Genomic DNA, 19,077 nt, shown 5'->3' with positions numbered 1-19,077 from the left:
AATCAGAAGATTCATACCATAAATTGTCTGCTGCGAGGCCTGGGCACTGGAGGATGCAGGGGAGGTATGTTGTCCTCCACTAAAATGGTGCGTGGTCTGGGCTGAGGGTGAGGCTTTTTCGTTCTTGGCAAAGGCACAGGTGGTCCTACAGTATAAATACACCAGCACACTCTACAGGAGTTCATTTTTACAGCCCTTCCTTCAACAAAACTGATAAGTTCAAAGTTCAATTAATACAGAGCAGTTGCAGAATGTCTTCTTTTCATTTTAGGTAAGCTTTGAATGATTAAAACAATTGTTATTTAAAGTAAATTTGTGGTAAAATGCATTTCTACAAATTAACTAAAGCAGTTGGTAGTCTTTAGGGTTGTGGCTCTCCTATGCGCATAAAACATTTTTACAGGACTAAACAAAACGGCCACAAAATCCCTCTTACCAATTCTAAAATAATACTGCAGTGGAATTCTAAATGGCTTTGACTTCACCGAACCTAAACCTATCAGGATTGAAAGAGGGAAGTAACTGTGCGGATTGAGACAGGAAGTGTCCTCACTGTGATTCTCCTGCTCCATCTCCAGCTGTCTCTTCATCTCCTCCTCCTGCTGCTGCTGCTGCTGTTGTTGCCTCCGCTGCTCCTCCTCCCTCTCCAGCTGCAGCTGCCTCTGCTTGCGCAGCTCCGCCTGGAGCGCAATGTACCTCCTCCGGCCTCTCGTTGCACGGACATCTCGAGAGAAGGACACCATCTTGACTGTCAGACTTAAAATGATTACTATACCACATATTCCCTTTTGCATCCTGTGTTTAAATACAGTATATGTTGTCTCCTTGTCCCAAATGCGACATTTACATTAACACAAGAGGTACACCGGGGCTGTGCTTGGGTTATACAATGCCCTCGGAAGTACTGGTGTTTTCAGAACAGAGTCGGCAGACACAATCCTGCTTTCCTTTCCTGATGGCCATCTGTAAAAAAACAACAACTTCAAACTGCACCTAAGTGTGCTGTGAAATCTTGCATCCCTTCACACTTCTACTTACTGCTACAGTACATGCCCTGTAACACAGAGAGAGAATGATTGCCCTGACATGCTCACAGGAGGGTTAGAACCACCAGGAGGAACAGCACATCTCTCACTGTGATCACTGTTACCTTGCAGGTGTCTGGAAGTTGCCAGAAGTTGCCATGGTTACTCTCTCAAACTCTAACCCATCCAAGTCTGGGTCCCTCGCCAACTGCTTGGGGAAACCTGACAGTCAACTACTGGCATGTCTGTAGTTCATAATCGCAATGCCTGTATGCTCTGTGTTTTTATCAAGAGGTCTTCACAAGTTAAGAAATTTGGAAGACTCGTGAAGGAGGTTTAACTCGTTTTTTATAAGTCACGTGCAGTGATCTTGCCATGGGGTATCTCTAAAATCTAAAGGGAGGGTCATTAAATAATCAAGTAACTTGATGCAAATAATGAAATAAGCTGAATGCAGATTGATTTCCATGTGCAGAACCAAATTTATGTCTAAATTTTACTTTCAAACCAAATTTATATTATATAATGAGACATTACAAATGACAGCAAAAAATAATTGACGTTTAATTACTCAGCCTTGAAAAGACATCTCACATTTTCTATACACACACATCCACACTCCTGTCTCACCTGTGTAATTAAACTTACTTTTCTGGATGACTATGGCTGCCTTTTCCAGTCTGTCTAAGAGTTTAGTCAGCTGCTCTTGGTGCCAATATTTAAAAAACAGCCGTGAGGATCTAATGCAGAAAAAAAGGTAGAGTTAAAATCAATATCTTTCATTAAAAAAAAAATCAGAATTATATGTTTTATTTGGATTTGGATATTTTTCAGGTTCCTACTGAAAGCTTGAGCTTCTAGATTCAATATTAATAATGAGAGTTTTTCAGCAAACAGTTGGATTACTATAATAATCGGATGAAAAGGAATTGTTACATAAAGGAACACTATAATAATAATAATAACAACAACAACATCACTTTATTAACCCTATACAATTTCTTGCATTAGGAATTTGTCTTTTCGCAGACCCCGTCTTGCTCTCCATGAGCCACACAGACAGGGAGAGAGCCTGGGGTCAGAGCGCAGGGTCTGCCATTGTACAGCACCCCTGGAGCAGCTGGGGTTAAGGGCCTTGCTCAGGAGCCCAACGGAGTAGGATTCCCCTGCTGGCCGCGGGATTTGAACCGGCAACCTTCCAGCCACAGGCGCAGATCCTTAGCTACAGAGCCACCGCTCCGCCCAGTTTGGTATAAACTTTGTAAAATACTTTTTAACATTTTACCCTTGGCCTTTGTATAAAAGTTGTTTTCACTGGTCCAACTTACCCACATTTCCAGTCTTTGAGGTCAGTGGTATTCAGAATCTGTAAACAGCTGGAGACAGGGAAAACAATATCATGCATTGGAGTCATCTACATCAGCTATATAAGATCACAATGAAATTAACATAATCAAGTCAAACACAGAAATTCAAACGTTTTAGTTTGGATTTGAACATACAGTAACTGTGCCTGATTCAAAAGGGCTATCATCATAACTTTAGAACAATTTGAAACGATCGGAGTCCCAACAATTTTATTTTTGGTGCACAGGAAACGCATTGCTCATATGATCAATTCAATCCACTGATCAAGCTAACAAAACATTAAATCTAGACGCACAATACTTCCTGATCTCTTTTATGTAAATTAGAATGCTTTACAAAAAAAGTCTAGCCAAAGTAACACGAAACCTTACAATTTCTACAATATGTTATAGTTTTAATGCACATATTATGTGTGGTAATGTCTTTATGGATAGATTTTAGATTGTTTCCTTTATTCATCTATGCACAAATCCTCAGAACAAACCTGCAAAATCAGTATGTAAAATATATAACCAAAATGTAATTTCTATGTCTTTTTATATGGTGCAATTTAAGGATGCTGTGCATACAGTAGGTCTGCATTTTCTGTTTTATAGAATTTTTGCACAAGCCTTTGTTGTGCTTTGGATAAGCCTTTAGATTAAGGCTAGTACAATTATTTTACACATCCCCAGACTTATAAATAATTGGAGGGAATATTTTCACTTTATGAAATTTAGTTTAAGCAATTAAAGCACAAACACCAAAAAAACATATAATGCATGAAATGAGAAAAATAAATAAAGACAATAACAGAATTGTGACCTCAAAATTGTGTTGTAGGAAAAGGAAGTCACTTTATGTAAAAGGTCCTGTCAATCTTTTAGGAAAAATTTTGATATTTTAAGAATTCCACAAACTCCATTCAAGCTAAATGTGATAAGTTACTATGATGAAATTGATACAAATCACTGATGGATTCAACCAGAAATTGAGTGTCTGCATACAGTATATCAAATTATGTTTGGTTATGCATTCTAGTGTATGAACATGTGTACAGTATGTACAGACATTCATGCGTTGAAATGACGTGCTGTAATAGTGTTATTGTTTTGACCCGATCAAGTTTGATGCAATGACTCCAATAGCTGGGTTCCACCTAAAGAAGGAGAGTAAGGTTTGGAAACTATAGTAGCTACTGGAAAACATACTAAAGAATCCTACCTATACAAGGAATTAATTATCCCTTAATTCCTGAAAATGATGAAGAATAATCCCTGGCAATGACTTCCAGCTGTATTTCCAACAGTTAATACAAAATGTAATTTCTTACAAGCACCTTTGAACTTAAAGTTTATTTCATGTTAAACTACACATTTTCTGTATGTTTCAAGCCTGGATCTTGAAATATCCACTGAAAACCCATATAATTATTTCTCTTAAGGCAAGCAGAAGTATGGACAATGTTTAGGGCCATTTACTTGTTGAAAATCAATCACTAGGTCAGTCCAAGCACATGCATGGATGGAGAAAATGCAGCTTTGTGAACAGATTACGATGTCTAAATTCATCTTCCCTTCTACTTGCAAGATCCTATTAATATCAACAATCCATTTTCAAACCACATTTTTTTAATTCAGGATCACGGGTGAGGTGTAGCCTATCCCAGCATGCTACAGGTGCAAGGCAGGATAGGACACCAGTCCATTGCAGGGCAGACAGATACAAACACAGACATTCACACCTAGGGCCAATTTTTCCTAACAATACTGATTTTGACAGTTCCCTCAAACACAATATTTTTGCACATAATAAATTGGGAAATTTGCTTGTTTTATATTTCAGATAGCCATTTCTATTCCAATGTCATTACCATTTAGCAATGACACAGACATCCTGGCTTAGTGTTCCATGGAAATGTGGAAAGCTCGCATATCAAAAAAGAGCTTAAAAAGTTAATAAAATAAAATTGTTTATATGCAAGTTTGGTAGAGTAAACAAAAAGTTGTGTTGCAAGTTCTGTGTGTACACAGAGACAAAGCCAACCCTCTAAAACTGTTCACATTGGAATATTGTGAGGTGAGATTTAAGACAGGCAGTCATAACAAAAACAGAGAATGTCTGAAAGTGATTGAGAAAGAGCTCTGTGCCACTGTCATATGTTCCTGCCAGGATAAAATATTATAATAATTACTGTGCTTGAGCTGGTGACATACTGTGTGGAGGGGGCAGTGTGCATTCTGAGAACTGCTAATATATATGATGCTTACAAGAAAATAAGTCTCTTTTTATACAATACAACCTTAAAACATTTGAGATCTATTATCTACTAAAACCTAAAACTTATGGACAGCAATGTATAGCATTTCCACTATCTGTAATTCACCCATAATGTGTGGCCATATGAAAATGGAACAAATAAAATTATTTGAGAAAGTAAGGGTAACAATAAAAAGAGTTACATTTTATATTAAGAGGTGCAACTCACTATCTCACAACAAAGAACTCACAGCTGTTACTTGATAAATATCTCCCAGTTAAGAACAACAGAGATGATTAATAGTGACATATCCTACCACTTTATTCATGTTCTAAGCATGAATTAAAGGTTGTAAGGGATTTATAAATGAATTTATGCAGCCACTAAACTGAAATCTTGCCTACTCTAAACAATCACAAATCTTCAATATTCTCTCCAATGAATGTACTGTGTTTAGCAGTACTGTACTACTTTACTGCTGACTGTACAGGACTGCTTTCCTTTGCCTACACAGACACATATCCTCCCTACCTAGTGTTATAGCATTAATATTTATAAAGCTATATAATTTACTCTTACCTTTCTTTGTTTAAAGGCAGATCTGGCTTAATCAGGAGAATGCCGTACCTGTACACAACAAAGTGGAAAATTAAATATTCTTGTAAAGACGGAATAGGTTCCCCTAGTACAGAAACAGCCAATCGAAAAAATGGGACGAAATCAATTATTTCATATCAGTCATGCCAAACAAGCTGGATTAACTCATTACCCCTCATTGTTCCTGATCTGAAACCAGGTAATAAAATTATTTGAAAAGGAGATAACTTTATATTTCCACAGAGAATGGAACATGAGGCCCTAGAAATGCTGCACAAATATGATAAACAGGACATACCTTTTTACAAATTCCTCAAAGGAGGGCCGCCAGGAAAATCCATCTCTCCTTATGCGAATGGTCTCCAATAAGCCATTATACCTCAACTTCAAATAAAAAACAACTGATCAATTAATCTTAGTATGTGTAATTATCTGTAAACCACTTTGCACATAATTCTTTCCTCCGTTCTTAACACTAATTGTTAAATTACGCAATTGTGTTCACTCTGCTGAAAAGCTACCGACATGCTGGCAAAGGAGCACAAAATTAGATTTAGGAGCACTAAATTGTCCTTTACAAATACCTTAGAAAGCATGAAATACTTAACCATCTGAAGAGTAATGAGCATTCAACATATTTTATGCATCATATACAGGTGAAGTGAAATGCTTATTTGTGCGTATGCTCCAATACAAAGACATTTAAGGAAACACCAAAACAAACACAGAATGGCAGCAGCAACAGCAACAAACAACTTAAAAACACAAGCAGTTTGCAAAAAAACATCAGTGTGAGTCAGTGGTGGAGGAAGAATTAAATAATCTTAAAAGCTGGCGGAAAGAAAATGTCTCTGAATCTGGAGGTTCGGGCCTTTATGCTGCTATAACCCCTACCAGGGGGAAGGGGAGAGAAAAGTGAGAAACCAGGATGACTGCTATCCTAAAAGTGATTCTTAACAATGAGATTTTGGCAGTGGTGGAATAACAACCCACTCCTCCGAAGGGACTGGAGCTTTAATCCATCTCCTTAGAGCGCTTGGCCACATTACCCATGGTCTACCAATGTAGGAGATGGATTAAAGAAAAAAGAACATTGGAAATATTTGAAAGCCTCCAACACTTGGCGCAATTTGCGCCAAAACACAATGTGTTGTACTATCAAGCTTCAAGAGTTTTAGGGTTGAAGACACAGCTGCTTTAGGGTTGAATACACAGTATTCAACCCTGTGTATTTCTACGGAGAATGGAACATTCTCTGAGAGGAAGCTGCAGCTAATTAAAGGGTATTTCTGGTCATTATCCCCTTTAAAAACATCTTAAAATAGCAGATAATTAGAGCTAAGTGTTGAATTCTGTTAATATCCCTAAGTGTTTTAACACACTCGATTCTCCCTGGCATTCAAACAGATTAATAAGTATAATAATGCCAAGAAGATTTTGACATGTTAATAATGTTTTATATTAAAAAGACTGTATTTTTCAGCCCAAACCTGCAGGGCATGCTTTCTGCCTCGCAGAGCTCTTAACATAAAAACATCTAAAGTAGTTAACTGAAGCCAATGCACCTTCTCTCTGCCTAACAATACTTACTATCCAGAACTTCACTCTAAGGAACACTTTCTTTTCCTTCCTATATGTTTCAGACACCTATACCATATCAACTCAATTTCAAGTCCTGCCTCCCAACTTTCACTTTCCCTTGCATCATGCCCAGCAAATGCACGTGGCCTCATATAATATGAATTTAACATGTTCAGCTGCAAAGGAAGAGGATGAGTCATATGTATAGCTAAGCAAATGCTGACAAAGACAACAATATTCAAAATCTGTATTCGTATTTTTCTAAAAACACACATAAAGTGATGTTTCTTTTGATGCTCACTACAGTATACATCATAAATTAAAAAAGGAACTCTAAATACTTTAAAACAAATAGTGCAGATATATCAGATTACTCACTGTGTTAAATATAAAACTTCCTAGTGAAAAAAAGACATTCAAAACAAAAAGTTAAGTTTTCCACAAACCTGGTCCATTAAAATCTTTGGGTCCATTTTATCTGGCAGCTTGTTTGTGTTTGGTTTTATGCACCGAACAAAATGTGGATTCGCTGCAAACATTTTCTCCATCAACACAGCCAAAGAATGCTGGAAAAGACAAAAGGAAAAAAAAAGGATCTCAACTGAATACTGCTACAGTGGTGATAAAACTCCAAAACAAACCTTAGACAAAGTCATTAAGATGTGTTTAGGAGATTTGCTTGAAAAAGAATCAATAACATTTTATAAAGATATCTTATATTGTATGTCTACAATATAAGATCTCACTTATATTACAATATAAGATATGTAGATGTCACTACATAATGGATCAGACTGTCCCATCCTACAGTCTAAGGGAATAGACTTTTCATGAGTTTGTGCTAGAGCACAAATGACAATGACAATTACTGTAGATCAACAATCTGATTATTACCAAGCCTTCAAGTGGACACTGCTGAAAATGAAATTAATATGAACATTATTCAACATCTCAATATTAAGATATAAATCCACCAATTTAAAAAATAATATCTTGTCTTTTAGTGTCTTCAGGACACCATTAAACAAGAAGTCAATTGTTCCTACATGCTCGTCTATTAAGTTTTGTCAGATTGAAAGATCACCTGTGTACAAAGTGAATTTATGACAACTTAATAACTTCTGCCGAGAACATTTTTTCCAGATGCAACTTGAGCCATGAAGAAGAATGTGTGAGATCTGGTTGTAAGCCAGAGATGAATGTGAAAACATCAAACACCAATTAAAGAAACGGACTAGACCCTTACAGAAACTAATCCTGTTATGCCAAGGAAAAAAAAAAACCTTACAAACTATAGATATGATTGTGTAAGGAAACTTGTGCTGAGCAAATGGACTCATTTTACAGTCTCTGTTTTCATGCCTAAGGAGAAAACAAAACCCTATGATGTAAATCATTGACACCTGAAATAATTATATGTGGAAATAAACTTTATGTTTGGGATCTTTGAATCCAAATGATTTGTGACATAGATTAGAAAGATGGATTAACCCTACTTTATTAGTAGAACTTGATTCATACTTCCTTACTTTCCAAGCCTTTGTTCACATACAGTATTTACTGATTAGCTGGATTATTAATTAGGATGAATTATTATTTTCTTTTAAATCTTGAATTATCAGTTCCATTGCTTATACTTTCTGTTATTTCTGTAATTGAAATGTGCACTTGTCTGAGTCATTGCTCTGTTTCTACTGTGGATCCCACCTTGCCTTATACTGAAACACTGGTGGTGACAGGACTCAAAGTTCACAAATGCTCAAATGAGTCACAGTCAATTAAAAAAACAAATCTACTGTATGATCAAGTAAACCACAGGAAAACATGATCCCAATGTGTCCAATTTTATTTTTCTCTATTCCAATCTATGAGACATACAGTAACCCCATGGAGTTACTTTATGTCTCAGAGAGTGATATACAGTACAGTCACATGCTTAGAGTTTTACTTTAGCTGTGAGGCATGATAATATTGCAGTTTAAAATTATGATTTTCTGCTCACTATGCAACGATGAGTATTGGGAGTTTTTGCCATCAGCACTCTGCTCTCTAAGCTGCCACGTTTCACTCTTGCCCTTGCCCTGGATCTTGCCCTGGTCTCGGCATTCTCTCTGCTCTTCTTAGGTTGATACTTCTGGTTTTATCCCTCGCTTGCTCCAAACTTTGAACCTAGTTTACTTTTGACCCTGGCCTGGTTTGTGCTTGGACTGTTACTTTCTGTCTTGGCAGCTTACTGATCCTGCCTTAGAATCCTTCACAATCATTACATTTGCCTTCACCCACGTAGCTAGAGGGCTGACAAAATGGACACAAGGACAAGTGGTCCAGCTTCACCAATCAAGAGGGAAGAGCCAAGTCTGCTGCCAGGGTGGTGAAGATGGGCTTGGCAGAGTGCTGTTAAGCAAAGCATGATGGGAAGGAAAAAAAAACTGACGTCTCTTTTCACTTTGAGAAGGAAGGAGCAGGAGTATTGATTGAATTTTGGCTGTAATTTTGGCTCCATTTAATATACATGTAAAGGTTTATTAAATGGTGTTTAATAAACCTTTGTAGCCATACAATAAAACTCCGTTTTACTGGGGTTACATACCTTGAACTGGGCACCTACAGATTGCTTTCTGGTCGAGTTAAAATTGTCTTCTGCAGCCTGCAAGACCTAACACAAAAACATTAAACAAATGTGACAGAACAGAAAGGCTAAAAATCAATGTACTCTTTATGCATTTTAGGAAAACAACTTTTTATCAAAATGTCCGTTACAATTTTCTAATTGCATAAAATGCTGCAATTTCATTTTCTGTACTCCCTTATTTTCTTTGTACTTTTTCTTAACAATGACATGCCAGAACCAATACAGTGTACATACAGGACTATGCATTTCACTCACATAGTATTTTATCTGGTGTTGCTTCATAGAGGCTTTTCAATTTTTACAAATAAAGGTGATCTGCATTTAAATTTGACTTATTTCGTGTATTAAAATAATCCTTATTATTTTGTAAGATTATGCATAATTTATTTTACTTTTTTTTATAACTAAGTTTGCATTTAGAATTAATTCCGACTAACTTGGAAATCTTTGTTCATGAACCCTTAAAAACAATGGAAAATATGTCTCTAAACAGGAAAAGGGGTGTGTTTGTCTAAAGACAAACTAAAAAAACACACAAAGAGTAATTTAAATGTGAAACTCTGATTTAACAATTTAAGTACCTTGGCTCTTCGTTGTGGCATTAATGTGCCAGTTCTGGATATTGTAGCTGAAATTCAAATGGCAAAACACACTGATTAGAGGAAGGGTGACGATAAATCAAAATTCACATTATGACAGCCTAGGGTGATGACAAATTTGAAACAAGAATGTGATTTAGCGAGAAAACATGATCTAAGCCTTTCACTTATTTGGAATTTAATATTTAATTTGGAACCGTAATCTGCAAATAACGAACTGGGTATCCAGGTCTAAGAGTTTTAATAACAGCTTTTAAATATCTTTTGATTATGTCTTTGTTCTCTATTCTTGAGTGACTGTGTGCATTAAGTATACAATGACAAACAGACAAAACATTACAGGTACTCCCTTGTGTAAAGTTTCCCTTAAACTCTGAGACATACAAGTTGACCTGGACTGCATTAAAAATAATGATAATAATAGTAATAAGAACAGTGGCAGATCTTGCCTTGCCAGACATATACTTTAACATATAAAGCATAGGATTCACTGTTCATATCAATTTATTGCTTAAAATTTTTCTTTCTTCTGATTTGGCCACTGCTTTAATCTGAACTATCCCTGACAGCATACCTGCAAAAAGCACGCTGAGCAAGGGTGTAACACTGTTGATAAATAGCCCCCGGATACTGGCTGGGATCGTGTCCCGGTTTTTTTCCAAAAATCCGCTGGCATTATACTGAACCTAATGAGAGAGAGAGGGAGGGGGAAATAATGAGGTCACAAAATTACTCAGCTATAAAAGTTCCTAAATAAGTTTGGTCTAGTTTCAAATAAACCAGCAGTTTATGTTGGCCTAAAAAATTCTGAAGCTATTTGTTTTAAAATAACTAAACACATAATGCTTGATTTCTGTGATAAGTGAAACACAATGTCAGGTGGTAAAGTAATAAATATTTCAAAATTGGCTGATATATGGAAAAATACAGCTTTTTATTTCATAAAGACAAACAAATAAACAGATTGCAAGGATAGAGGAAGAAGCTAAGGAGGTGTGCTTTTAGGAATAAAAAGTGACTTTTATTTTATGCAGTCTGAAGGTCTGCCACTGAATCACAAAAATAAACTGTAATATGTACTGTACTCTCTTGCTCTCTTTAATAGACTAATTTTTTAAGTTAAAATATGGATATTTATAACTGGTAAGTTACAGTACATATACAAAAGAGAACAATGCAGTACAGTGTTTTTTAATGTCATGTTGACAATTTTATTCCAATGGGATACTTCACTGCATTGTCACAGACCAAAAAACATTACTATATTTATTTGTAATATGTATCTTAATTGTTTGTGCTATAAGGAACACTTGTAGTTAAAAAGTACACAATTAAATTGAATGTAAAATAGAGCTTATACTTTATATTATGCATACTGATAGTATTTAGGCATATTTACTTGTATTTTTGCAAGTAACTCCAATACAAAAAGGCAAAGTGCAGACCAGAACCACAGTGGGTCATTAGATCAGAGCTCATCCTGGTTTCCATGGTGTTATGACAACTAGAGACCCCCCCCTCCCCAGACAGGACCCTGGTCTGCAAGCAAATTTGAACTATATTGGCTATTCTGGCCCAGTCAATTACCATATAAAATACTTCACAACTACAGACCTAATTTTAAAGAAATTTAAGAGCTATCTTTCAAAAAGCCATGGATGTTAAGAGTCATCCTGTACTCCATGAGGAACATATGTATCATGTAGATATATATGGAGGGCATGGCTATGTACATGAAGGATTAATCTGCAGTTTGATCATGATGTGCTGTAGTAGGTGTCAGTCTTCAGCTCAGGTGTGAAAGGGGGGTATTGACTAGCAATTAACGAACCCAAGACACTGTTTCTAAGAGTGCGTCTCTTGGACTGAAGACTGCTAGGACATCTTCACGGCTGAATCTTTGCTTAAAATTCACTGCGTGACTGGGGGACCTTAAAACAGGTCTTTTTATTCTAAAAGTACCTGAACCACTATTACACATAGACAAAAGCCACTCAAATAACTGTGCAACTTGCCCAACACATTTCGTGCATCTGACGTAATTTAGTTTTTTGCTTTGCATTCACCTTTTTTTCACCCCTGAAAATGTTCTTTTGACATTTCAAGTTCTAGTTAAAAATATTACTTTAAAGTATACACTATAACCTTGTGTAAAGGAACAAGTAAAGGTTTATTCCATGCTGAACAGAAAAGAGACAAACATTTCAGCAGTGGAGCCTTCTTCAGGTGTGAGGCGGCTACCTACTTGAACTTCTTCAATAACATTGTGTATACTGTACTTGTATATCACACTGAATGTTGTTCGGAATTCAACAAAGGGACATCATTGGAAAGGGGTGAATACATTTTTTACAAGGCATTGTAAGAAAGCACTTTTAAACTTTAATATGTTAAGTCATATGACAAAAAACATGTTGATGACTCGAGGTAGACTAATATACATAAACTGCCATAATGCTCACATGATTACAATGCTCAAAACAAAACTCCAAGCAACGTCTTTTCTGCAGCCAAGGACAGAAACTCAAAACAAGTAACAACCTGTAAGCAAGTTTAAGAGGAATGCTCTTAAATGAGGTCATGTAAACAGGGCTCTGTGAATAGATATAAATGTTGAATGCAGTGTGTTAATCTTTGCTGACACTGGATTCCATTCTTCTGTTATCAGAAAACCACATATTTCCAGTAAGGATCGTGAAACCCCGGAGATTATCCTGGAAGCATAGGGCACAAGGTGGGACTGCAGTACATCACTAAATTATCACAGACGGCAGCATGTCGTTGGAAGCTGGGCTCAAACTGGAGAAAACGTGTGCAGAAATGGGGAACATGTTAAATTGAGACAGAAGATGCCCCCATCTGGAATGAAACCACATGTGTGAGGGAACAATGCTACCTGCCAGATCACCATGTTGCTTATCTTACAGGAAAAAACCCTCTTCATCCACCAGTAAAGTGACGTGGGCCAGACTATCTGTGCCTTTGACCCCACTATACAGCAGATGGGGTGTAGAACTGAGAGCTTACATTAACAGCTAAACTAAGAGGTAAACTCAGAAAGACTAGACAGTGCAAGTATAAAGTAGACTATCGCACTGGAGTGAAGATCCCAGAATATTTCCAAAGGTGCCATAGTATAGGAGTGCAAAAAAACAGAAATGTCACAGCCAAGAGAAAGTCGGCTCATCTAGACGTTACTGTACTTCACTCAGGAATCCCATTTCTTGAAAACAGCCAAAATATCACCTTGAAATGGTCATTTCATACTCCACAAGACTTTGGGAGAAGAAGTGTTCCCTATTCTCGGTTTTAAATATGGATTTTTACACTGAAGAAATCCACTGGGCTGATTTTGTTGATTCTGAATTCTTGTTCCTGGTCCCCATGTAGTCTTCTCCGTTTAGGACTTAAATGTTCAGTTCCTTCAGCCTGTCAGTGTAGGGCATTCTCTTAAGCCCCACAATGTAACTGGTTCTTCTCTGCACTGGTTCCAGAGCAGCGATATCTTTCTTATAAAGTGGTACCCAAACTAAATGAGGCCTTACGAGTGCAATATACAGTTTTATCATAACACCTATTGACTTCAATTCTACACTTTTAATTACATATCCTATAATTTTATTTGCATCCCAACATTGTCTAGAATATATAAATGTGTCAACGTAATAAATCTTTTTATAAGCAGCCTTTTCTAGTTCAATGTTTCCTACTTTGTATTTATAGTTTACATTTCTACACCCTGCATGCAAAACCCTGCACTTGCCTAATTTTACATCATCTTCCAGGTGTTTGCATGGTCTTGAATTTTTACAGTGTTTGCTAGTTTTCCCAATATGACATCATCTGCAGACTTGACTAGTCTAATAATGATACCAAAAACTAGATCACTGATCTAGAGCAGCAGTAGTCCTAGTACAGATCCCTGTGTCATTACACTAATAACATCATTCCAATACTCCATGCTAACACGTGTTTCTCTGAATACCTACTACTCCCCGCAATTTGAGAAGTATTTGTTTACGTGGAATTTTAATAAAAGCCACCTGAAAATCTTAATAAACCAAATAATATACCCTTAGTGAATCCTTTACTGTTGTTGCCTGTTCAAAGAACTTGAACAAGTTGTTTAGGCAAGATCAACCTTTGCTAAATCAATGTTGACTGTTCTCTTATCTCCATATAACGTTATCTCCATGATTCTCAAATTTAGGACTTATAATTGCTTCTATTATCTTACATTTGACAGAAGTCAAACTTATTGGTCCATAATAGCTTGTACCAGTTTTCTCACCCCTTTTCTGATTATATTAGAATATATTATTCTTCTGTCTCTGGGTACTACACCTGTCTTAAATGACTGATGAGTTAAGGGCCTCTAAATAACACCTCTTATTTCACTGAGTACAGCTGGTAAGATGCCATCGAGCCCTGGGAATTCTTAATCTTAAGTGTTTAAACATTTCTCCCTCTTCAGTTGCTTAAGACTGAAGAACCCAAATACTTGTTTAGAACAATAACCATTTCTCTTTCACCATCTACTGTTTTTGTCATGGAAAATATCACTTCATCCTTGATGGTTGATTTACTGTTGTAATACTGAAGGAATGTCTTATTTATTTTTCTTACTTATTGCAAGATCCATTTTAATTTCTCTTTTGGCCTTTCTGCTAACAAAAAGAAAAGACAAAGAAGGACCAGGGAACCTGGCTTAGAGTTCTGCACAACAGTACTGACCAGAAATGACCAGACCCAGCCTGTCGTAGTTGCTGAAGTCTGATGAGATTAGGTTACAAGGAAGAAACTCCACTGCCAAAGACTCCTTGTTATCAAAAACAAGTAAACATGTAACCCAAAAGAGGAGATCATGATAAAATTTGGTAAGCCACTGATCAGAAGCGAACTATACTTTAGACCACAATGGAAAAATGACACTGACCACATTGCTTGACACTGCAAACAGTAGGTAAGCACACCACTCAAGAGGTTTTTCACACATTGGAAGACAGTTCTTATAGTTTCTCCTAACTCAGTGAAAAACAACGCAGGCCAGCACTCAATATGTCACTCAGTTGTAACTAGAGGCACTAAGTAAGAATGACATATCAATTTCATATCAAATATCATCAATTTCCCTACAGGATTAATAAAGTATTATCTATCTATATAGTTTCAACATGTTTATATTTATAGTGATTTTGCTGTAAGCTCTAAAAAGACAGGTGGGTGTACAACTTTTTTTCCCCACAAGATTAGAGAAAGCCTTTTTTATATTCACCAATATCTCACAAGAAGATCCTCCTCCGTTCTCTACTTGCGACACAGTATGACATTCCTGTGGTTTTGCATTTTTTCAAGTCTTTAAAATCACCATGTAAAAAAAAAACTAATAAAAATTTGTGTTGATGAACAAAGGTTAACTTGAGAGGTCTGTGTGAGAAGCACAGGTAGTGAGGTGTGATGCAGGTATACAGGTAAGCAGACTCACCTTTCCAGCATAGTGCACAACCGTGAACAGAGGGTTATGACCTCTGACAATTTCGTAGTGTGGGTTCCCCTTGAATTTGCCGTTGAGCTTTTCAACAAAATTACTGTCTGTTGCCTGAAGATAAAAAAGGACAAGGGAAGATTCAGGTTAAGAACAATGTATTTACACTTGAATAACAGAAACTTAAAACTGAAGTCATTAAAGTAACTTCTTAAATATTTTTGCCAGACATATTAATTACTTTTAAGTATATTAAAGTTTTTATACAGACAAATCATTTGTTAACATTTTCCCGAGATCACAACTGCTTGATGAGTATTTAATCATGTCAATAAAGCACAATAGGGTGTCATATGAGTAGATCTTGTACAATGACTACATGCTCCCACCTGCTGGGCAATATTAATAATTAAACATTTTAATTTTAGCATTAAAACTTGAAAACTAGAACATGTTCTTGGACTATGGGAGGAAACCTGGGCACCCAGAAGAGACCCACTCGAACACAGACCCACACAGACAGCATTCCAAGACTGGTACTGAACCCAGGGCCCCGGCGCTATGTGGCAGCAATGCTAACCACTGCTCCACCATGCCATCTGCTCAAAATCACTCTTAAAGCAAATGACTCTAGATGACTGCCTTCAATATAAATAAGGAATAAGGAAATAAATCCTTAAGCGATTAGTTATTATGCATTATAAGAGCTCACTAGAAGAAAAATTGGATTGTTATCATGGGCAGCTGTGTTAAAGAAACTCCACACGTGGATTTACACAAAATACACAAAAAATATATTCAATGATGTGATTTGTTAAAATGTGTTAATCAAATCACACCTGAGGAAATGTACTTTGCTCATCCAGCAGAGAGAAAATCCCAAAAGGCTTTGCCAAGAAAAGTTCCTGAGTAAACAAGACAAAAGAAAAACATTATGAATTATGGATAGAAAATACACGAGTTTTAAAACAAACATGTTAAAATACAGGAGTCCTCACTCTGGTAAACTCTGTATGAAGTGCACTCTGCACTGTGGTCAAAACAGGACAGAACTGATACTTATAGTGGCCACTAGATGTCCTCCTTTTACCATCAATAATCATGGAACTTCAAGTACATTTGGGCATTATTTGAAAACCAGGCATATTTATTTGTATAAGTCACAAGTTTTTCTTCTAAAAAAGAGCTGGTAGAATATAAAACAATATTAGGTAAAGAAATACTATTTCATTTTTTAGGTTTCTTTCTCAATCTGAAATAAGGGGGTAATAAACGATATTACTATTACATTTAATTGCATTAATGTCTTCTAATGACCTTTAAAATGTAAACATTAGTCTGTAGTTTTCCAAATGCTACTTAGCAGTTTAAGACAAGGCAAGAGAACAGCTAATTCTTAATTCTAATTCTCACATTTACAAACACATTATCAGAATAGCTTCTATTTTCTTCTATTTTTTAGGAATCCGAATAGAAGCAGACTACCCCTCTACCCTTTCAAAACTACAGGGTCTTTGACAAGTGCTATTTGCAGTGCCAGAAGAGATCACAAGACATTGCTATTTATGAACAAAAACACATTCCTTTTTATCCTGAGTAAAATCCCCGAGTTTGATGACAAATGCTATAGAGAGAATAGAGAACATTTTTAACTTTTTAAAAGACAACATATCTCTTGGTCCCAAATAAGCTATGTACTGTATACCAAAACACTGACTTGTAAAATCAATAAATAATGGCTTAGTTATAACCAACAAATTTGACTGATTTAAGTGTTGTTATGCCTGGTACCCATTTAAGGACTGTGATTCTCTACCACTTTGACAGCATTTCCCATTCTCTAGCTTAGTCAGAGCATTCCATGGTGCATTTGGAAATTATTTGTGTGTATGACTGCGTGAACTTCAACTGTGAGCAAGAAAAGACTACAAAACTGTTTTCTTACCAGGATGGGTTTGTTGTCTTTAAATTCAATTGTGCTCCATTTAATGTTCTCCTCTTTATATGCATTTTGCTCCATTAAAAAGATGTGCTAAAAACAAAAAAAAAACAATTTTCACTGATTAATTGTTTTAATTTTATTAAGCTGATGCTTTTATTCAAAGAATATTACATTTTGTACACATTTATTTACAGTATATACAATAGCTGGGGTATTTTACTGATCCTTACTTAAGGGTACAACAGAATGGTTCTCTGTCCAAAACCCCAAAAACTACTCCACACCTCACTATGATTTACTAATATCAATAGAACTTTTTTGTTATTAGATAACGTACTAAAGCAGAATGAGACAAAATCATCTTTCATATCACTGCTTTATCACAAAAAGGATGAGACAGTATATTTTTCCTACTGTTAATGGTTAAAGCACAAGACCATAATATTCTTGATCTATGACAGAAACTAATAACAGCAGAACAACATAATTCTATTTTTAAAAATTGACTACAGATCACTTTCCTATAATTGTAATGTTTTGGAAATGGCCCTGTTCTTGTTAAAAAAAATCAGAAAAATGAGCTGCTAAAATATAAAAAAAAATATTTGGCAAAGAAGTATTTTCCATATTGAAATATGAAAGCACTAAATGGCAAAGCCTAATTCCTGCTTATGTTAAAAAAATGTCTCCAGTCATTGGCAGGCACTTCATCATGCTGCAAGACAATGATACAAAACACACTGCTAACACAAACAAGGAGTTCATCAAGGAAAAAAAAAGAGGAAAGTCTTAGACTGGCCAAGTCAATGATATAATTCCAATCAAGCATGCATTTCAGAAATCTCCCAAAACAAACAACAACTGAAAATGGCTGTAGCACAGGCTTGGCAAAAAATCTCAAAAGAACAAATCAAGAGTTTAGTGACATCAGTAAGTCATAGGCTTGATGCACTTATCCTGTGCAAAGGATCTTCACCCAAATACTAAGTTTTATACTTATTTAATTTACATTAATTTTTCTCATTACTTATTCTCACCTAAAATGGGGGGGGATGGAAAACAAAAAGTAGTATTATGATAAAATAATTAGAACATACAGTATATGCACAGAAGTACCCAGAAATAAAAGGTACTTTTTTCTGCTGTACTTTCTGTACATCCTGTACTTTTGCCTCATATTCATCTTATCTCAAATCCTAATTGCTTGAGTATAGCAATTTTGACTTCACTGTCCCAGCACTTATAGAGGGCGCTGTATATGGGTTCTATATGTCATTTTTATTTGCAGTGTGGAGTATTGTATATACTATATTGTATATTCTATTTACAGTACACCCCCTATACCCCTTATAAACTTAATATATTTGTATCTAAATGTTATATTGTATATATATATATTAATTCACCCCAGACAAACGGTATGATAAGAGAATCTTAATGAAGCCATTAAAAACTGACTTGTCATGGTTTACAATTTTTCAGATATTCAAAAACTGATGTGGAAAAAAACAACAACAACAACAGTGGGGAAAAAAAATATTTCTACGTATTTCAGTGGTTTCCAAACATGGCCCTAAAAGAACATTGTGTCTGCTGGTTTTCATTACAG

General features: G+C 35.9%; 1 protein-coding gene across 2 annotated transcripts in view; it reads right to left on the bottom strand.

Moving 5' to 3' along the window:
• unm_sa41569 (un-named sa41569) overlaps nt 1-19,077 on the bottom strand; it is a 66,254-nt gene that overhangs the window by 9,588 nt on the left and 37,589 nt on the right. For both annotated transcript variants that reach the window (XM_088629698.1, XM_088629699.1), the window contains 13 exons: nt 17,472-17,558; nt 16,366-16,431; nt 15,527-15,640; nt 10,616-10,727; nt 10,024-10,070; nt 9,401-9,466; nt 7,257-7,376; nt 5,528-5,613; nt 5,212-5,259; nt 2,354-2,401; nt 1,674-1,765; nt 554-724; nt 18-145 (listed from right to left, as the gene is read on the bottom strand). In XM_088629698.1, coding sequence (XP_088485824.1) covers nt 18-145; nt 554-724; nt 1,674-1,765; nt 2,354-2,401; nt 5,212-5,259; nt 5,528-5,613; nt 7,257-7,376; nt 9,401-9,466; nt 10,024-10,070; nt 10,616-10,727; nt 15,527-15,640; nt 16,366-16,431; nt 17,472-17,558 — 1,185 coding nt within the window. The remainder of the gene's footprint in view (nt 1-17; nt 146-553; nt 725-1,673; nt 1,766-2,353; nt 2,402-5,211; nt 5,260-5,527; nt 5,614-7,256; nt 7,377-9,400; nt 9,467-10,023; nt 10,071-10,615; nt 10,728-15,526; nt 15,641-16,365; nt 16,432-17,471; nt 17,559-19,077) is intronic.

Source organism: Lepisosteus platostomus, chromosome 4 (assembly GCF_059453375.1).
Source record: "Lepisosteus platostomus isolate fLepPlt1 chromosome 4, fLepPlt1.hap1, whole genome shotgun sequence".
Lineage (NCBI taxonomy): Eukaryota > Metazoa > Chordata > Actinopteri > Semionotiformes > Lepisosteidae > Lepisosteus > Lepisosteus platostomus.
This window is presented reverse-complemented; position numbering and strand designations above follow the sequence as displayed.